Below are 6,090 nucleotides of genomic sequence, written 5' to 3'. Positions count from 1 at the left end.
TGTCTGCTACAGACCGCCTGATGAGGAAGAAGTAGGTGAGACCTTCAGACAACTGGAAGAAGCTTTGTGTTCGCAGGCCCTGGTTCTCATGGGGGACTTGAATCACACTGATATCTGCTAGAGGGGCAATGCAGCAGGGCACAAACAGTCCAGGAGGTTTCTGGACTGCGTTGATGATGCCAGTCTAACACAGATAATCTAGGAGCTGATAAGGGGAGATGCTCTGCTGGACCTGAGAGTTAAAAACAGGGAAGAACAGGTAGGGTATGTGAAGGTTGGGGGCAGCCTTGGCTGCAGTGACCATGAAATGGTGGAGTTGGGGATCCTGAGAAGAGAAAGCAAAGCAGAAAGCAGGATCACAAGCCTGGACTTCTGGAGAGCAGACTTTGGCCTGTTCAGGGACTTGCTTGGAAAAATCTCATGGGAGACAGTCCTGGAGAGAAGAGGGGTCCAGGATAGCTGGTTGGTTTTCAAGGATCACCTCCTCCAAGCTCCAGGATGGTTCACCTGGTGTGTAGAAAGGCAAGCGAAGGTGGCAGGAGGCCTGCGTGGATGAGCAAAGAGCTCCTGACTCAACTGAAACACAAAAAGGAAGCGTACAAAGGGTGGAAGTAGGGACAGGTGACTTGGGAAGAATACAGAAACACTCTCCATGAATGCAGGGGATTAGGAAAGCCAAAGCCCATCTGGAATTGAATCTGCTGAGGGACCTGAAAAGCAACAAGAAGGGCTCTGACAGGTATATCAGCAGGCAAAAGAAGACTAAAGAAATGTGGGCCCGCTGCTGAGTGGGGCAGGGGTCCTGGTGCTAAAGGGCATGGAGAAGGCTGAGGTACTCAGTGCTTTCTGCGCCTCGTTTTCTACTGGTCAGGCTTGCCTTCAGGAATCCCAGATCCCTGAGACCCATGGGAAAGTCTGGAGCAAGGAAGACTTGCCCTTGGTGGAGAAGGATGAGATTAGGGAACACTTAAACAACCTGGGCATAGACAAGTCCATGGGACCTGATGGGAGACACCCACGCGTGCTGAGGGAGCTGCCCAACGTCATTGCGCAACCACTGTCAATTAATCTTGGAAAAGTCATGGTGACTGGGGAGGTTTGTGAGGACTGGAAGAAAGCAGATGTCACTCCTGTCTTCAAGAAGGGCAAGGAGGAGGATCTGGGGAACTACAGGCCAGTTAGCTGCATCTTGATCCCTGGGAAGGTGATGCAGCAAATAATCCTCGAAACACTTCTGAACATATGAAGGACGAGAAAGTGGTCAGGAGCAGTCAGCATGGACTTAYGAAGGGGCTAGGCATGATTTCCAACCTGATAGTCTTCTACTGGCTTTGCAGGAGAGAGAAGGGTGTTGTTGAAAGCCTTGTTAAAGTCAGGATGAACACCATCTCCCATGACATCCTCAGTGATAAACCTATGAAGTACAGGCTTTAGTTGTGGTACATGGTTGTGTGGTCACTCAGAAGGACCTGAACAAACTGGAGAAATGGGCAGAGAGCAACCTCATGAAGGTCACTAAAGGGAAGTGCAAAGTCCTGCACTTGGGGAGGAATAACCCCATGCACCAGCACAGGCTTGGGGCTGGCCAGCTGGAAAGTAGCCTTGCAGAGAAGGATCTAGTAGACAACAAGTTGGACAATAAGCTGGACATGAGCCAGCAATTTGCCCTTGTGGCAAAGATGGCCATCAGTATCCTGGGCTGCATTAGGAAGAGCACTGCTAGCAGGCTGATGGAGGTGATCCTTCACCTCTATTCAGCACTGGTGAGGACACRTCTGGAGTGCTGGGCCCGGTTCTGGGCTCTCCAATACAAGAGAGAGACTCTACTCTAGATCCTGGAGGGAGTCCACAGAAGGGCCACAAAAATGATTAAGGGATTGAGCACCTGTTATACGAGGAGAGGCTGAAAGAGCTGGGATTGTTTAGACTGGAAAGGAAAAGGCTCAGGAGACCTTATTCAATCTGATGAAAGGGAGTAAAGGAGATGGTGCCCAGCGACATGACAAGAGGCARTGGGCACARTCTGAAATACAGGAAATCCCATTTAAGCATAAGAAAGAACTTTTTTTTGTTGTTTTTTGGTTTTTAAACCTTGAAGGTGTTTGAACACTGGAACAGGTTGCCCAGAAAGGTTGTGGAGTCTCCATCCTTGAAAATATTCAAAACTGAACTGGACAAGAACCTTAGCAACCTGCTCTAGTTGACCCTGCTTTAAGCAGCGGGGTTGGACTAGACGATCTCCAGAGTTCTCTTTCAACCTCAGCTACTGTGACCTTAAATGTTAACACCTCATAGTCTGACCATAGCATTGAAGTGCCAAAAAATAGTTCCAGTTCTCCAGGGTACACGGTGTTTGCCAAAATCTGCTCTGAATTTCATTGGTGTGGTTCCTTCACTGACTTCAATGGAAGTATATCAGTTCTATTTCTGTAGAAAGTCAGGAGAAATTTATGGCAAAAAATGGAAACTATCAGACTTGGAAATTCAATTGCCTTTCTAGAATATGTGTGGAACTGACTGTACTTTTAGTATGATGGAAAAGTTGGAGTCACTTGGTTTTGTAGTGACTAGGTACTAAACATCTCTCTTTCCTGCTATGGCCTACAGTGTTTGTGCAGAGTGGTTTTGAATGAAAGTTGCCTTCCTCATGGTGGAGAAAAGGTTTAAAGTGGATGTGGTGGTTCAAGGTGGCGCAGATGCCTCTGAATCTATGGTACAAGGAGCTCTTGATGAGAACTGTGATGTGTTGCAAGAGCTTGATAGCTTGGCAACCATCATGATGGTAGTGTGGTGAATTTGGAGTGCTCGAACACTTTTCTTATTCAAAGATGAACTGTAACATTGTCCTGAAACTAATTTTAAAAATTCTAAATGGTTATAGGAATTCCTTCATCCCAATTGAACTGCTAGGCAGGTTTCTTTTTCAGACATATTCTGTACTAGCTGTCACAGATTATTAATAATCTGGTGCTGTTTAAAGATTTCTCTTACTTCAAAGCCACTACTTGCAAGGAAAAATAATAATAAAAGAAAATAATTACCAGACTTGGGTGCCTAGGATATGTTTGAAAAAGTGCAACTAGCTAGAAGCGTGTTGATTGCTTACTTTGTGTAACTTTATCCCTTTTCTTCAAGACCTCCACCACTTTGAATTATTGGCCTTCAGTTGCATATTCATTTATAAGGAAATGATCAGAATAAGTTCTCATTTTATAATTCAAAGACTATCTGGGGTATCTGGGTGGTCCTGTAGTACAAATGTTGTCATTGGATATGGAAGGTGATGTAGGACTATATTACTTTGATATGTGTACTTCCTAAAAATTATTATAGAAAAGTAGTATTGTATTATATTTGTATCCCCTATTTATTTACTTTAACTTTACAACTGTTTCTATTTATAAGTTATAAACTAATATCTATGACAACCAAAAACATGGTTAAAGTATGTTTTTTTTAGCATGGCCTACATCTGTAGTACAGAAGTCTTCATCACATATTGAAAAACATCATTTTTGCTTCCTCACAGATTTGTACCTTTTTGTAGGTATACATCAGCATTTTTTTTGTTGTTAGTGGCAGGGCTTTTCAGACAAGAGGCATCTCTTGACACTAGCAGGTCAGGTATCTCAGAAAAAGACAACAGCTGCAGAAAGAGGAAACTACCAGACAATTCCCATGCTTTTTTTTTTATTGAAGGCTGCAGCAGTGTAAAAATAAATTCTGTGTTACACACAGAGTGTAACATAGATACAGGAGGGCTGAGTGTATTAGTATTAGAAAAACAACTTGCTGCTATTCTCATGTCTCGGTGAATTTGCCCTACAACCTTCCACTGTGCACAGAGCTTATATTACTTCTAGTGGCAGAAAGAGATCAGAAAATGCTGAGAGAGTGAAGAAAGAGACCAACAGGACTGCTCTACTAAGCACCAACTTTCCTGAGTGATTGCYTCCTGAGGTGCAATATCCATTGAGCCCAAATTCAGTAGGATGAAAGACCTGGTCTGATAGCTTGAGCTCTAACAGAAGTACCATTGTCCTACCTATTTTGACATCTGCAAATAACTGTTGTCAGCTCCAGTAGTTCTTTCCCTCGCTTTCTTGCAACTAGACTTTTGCCTTCCCTTCACACTGCTCATTAGTTCTAGCCAATTCCAAATGAATTGTCAACAGGACTGTTTTTCCCCTTCCTGTAAAGACAGAAAGACAGAAAAAAACCCTGTCAACTCTACTGGACTTCCTCTCTGCCTTTTCGCAGACTTCTAATGCTCTCTCAGAGTTGTCTTCTGTTAGATGAAAGTCTAAAGAAATTAAAGAGACTAAGAATAAATATGTGGAAAACCAGACATGTGGAAAGGAGGTGGGACAACTTTAGAACTGAACTTATGAATAAGCTGGGAAAAAACTCAAGACTGGAATAGGTTGCCCCAATAGGCAGTATACTCTCTGTTTGTGGGGATATTCAAAACTTGAGGAGGCCTGAAGCAGCCTGCTCTGAGCTGAGGATTGTGCTGTGGACCTCCTGAGGTCCCTTCCGACCTGAATTATTCTGTGAGTCTAAAAGTAGAGGGACAACATGAACCAAGCATTGAATACAACACGGAGAAAGGTAATCACAGAGCTAACTGAATTTTTTTTAACGATTTTTGTCCTCCAAAAATTATTTTGTTTTGGAATTAGAGATGGACTTAATCAGAATTTGCTGTGTGGCATAGGAAATATTATGGTTGAGTTCATCACTGCACTTGTATTCTGTCCTCCTCTCCATAGCATTTGCGTACTAATGGAGGCCTGGCTCTGGTTTCCCTTTCTGAAGGGACAGGCTACAGTAAGGCTGTAGAGCTTGGTCCCATCATCCATAAATAATTAAGCATGCATGGGACAAAAGCTGGAGATCAGGTGAGCAAAGAATTAGGGCAAGGTTAAGCAAACAAGTCATTCTTGTTTTTTTCCTTCCTATATTGATCAATATTTAGGCATTACACTATTTAAGGCTGGACTAAATCTTGATCAGCACAGACACCTACTGCTGGCTAACATGGCAAGCTGAAGTGGATGTTTCTCGGTCTTTCTGTGTGGAGCCATACCACTTTGTACAAACTATTTAAAAATGTATGGAGGTAGCATGCAAACAAGTGGGTGTAACTCTCTAGCTTGGTGCTTTGGTCACTTAACTGAGAGCAAAAACAGCTGGGTTCCTGCCCCAATGAATTATTAATACAAAGTTGTTGACACAATGTAAATGAGAGAATCTAACCTCTGTTTGCTTCCAGAGATTCTGTAGTGTGGTAGTCAAAATAATTGTAGGAGAACAAGAGGTAAAGGTAAGGTTTTCCTCAGGTAAAGAGGGCTCCCACATCCTTGTGAGTGTCCTAACCATATAAGCTCTTGGCTAAAAGAGAGATGATTAAATTTCTGGGCAAATCCGTGGATTTAGTTCTACTTCTTTTGTTTGTTTGTTTGTCGGCTTTTTGGCTTCATTGAAGAACTGACTGGCTGCAGTCAACCTTGTCATGGAGTGTTTTTCCCATCAGTGTTTTGTCTTCCTGTTAATTCAACAGAGGATACAAAGGGGAGACTTCAAATAAGGAAGCTTTTAAGGGCTGGAGGATTAATAGATTTACAAGGCAAAAAAAAAAGGGGGGGGGGAATAAAAAAGGAGAATGGTTATGATGGGGAAAGACAGCAGTGGATTTCAATAAAGAGGGAGAAGTTGGAACTAGTGGGAGGAGAACATGAAGGGAAATTTAAACAGGTTGAAATAATTCATATGTTTAGCAAATACTATCCTAGGATAGTTTTTGGAGTGGATGCTATTTGCTGCTCATCACGCACAACTTGCCAGATGCACTCAGACCTACAGTCTGCTTTCCAGCCGCTTTAAAAACCTCAGTACGGTTGAACGCAGCACCTGACAAGCCAAAGCCTGCAGGCCCCCGGCGGGCGGTCTCGGAGAGCGCCTGGTGACCAGCCCAGGCCCCGGGGCCCGCGCGGGCCCCAACAGCCCCCGCGGCGCGCGCGCCCCAACCGCCGCCGCCCGCGCGCCCGGCCTCTGACCCGCGCGGGCTGCCCCTGATTAGCCCGCTCC

At 44.2% G+C, this 6,090-nt stretch overlaps 1 protein-coding gene across 1 annotated transcript in view; it reads left to right on the top strand.

Annotated features, from left to right (window-relative positions):
• The first annotated feature begins 2,647 nt into the window (after positions 1-2,647).
• Positions 2,648-6,090, top strand: part of LOC112961164 — a 28,692-nt gene continuing 25,249 nt past the window's right edge. The window contains exon 1 of the mRNA XM_026056053.1: positions 2,648-2,782. Within this exon, the coding sequence (XP_025911838.1) occupies positions 2,648-2,782 (135 nt within the window). The remainder of the gene's footprint in view (positions 2,783-6,090) is intronic.

Source organism: Apteryx rowi, unplaced genomic scaffold (assembly GCF_003343035.1).
Source record: "Apteryx rowi isolate R43461 unplaced genomic scaffold, aptRow1 scaffold_1296, whole genome shotgun sequence".
NCBI lineage: Eukaryota > Metazoa > Chordata > Aves > Apterygiformes > Apterygidae > Apteryx > Apteryx rowi.
Note: the sequence above shows the minus strand (reverse complement) of the source record. Positions and strands in the feature narration are given on the sequence as shown.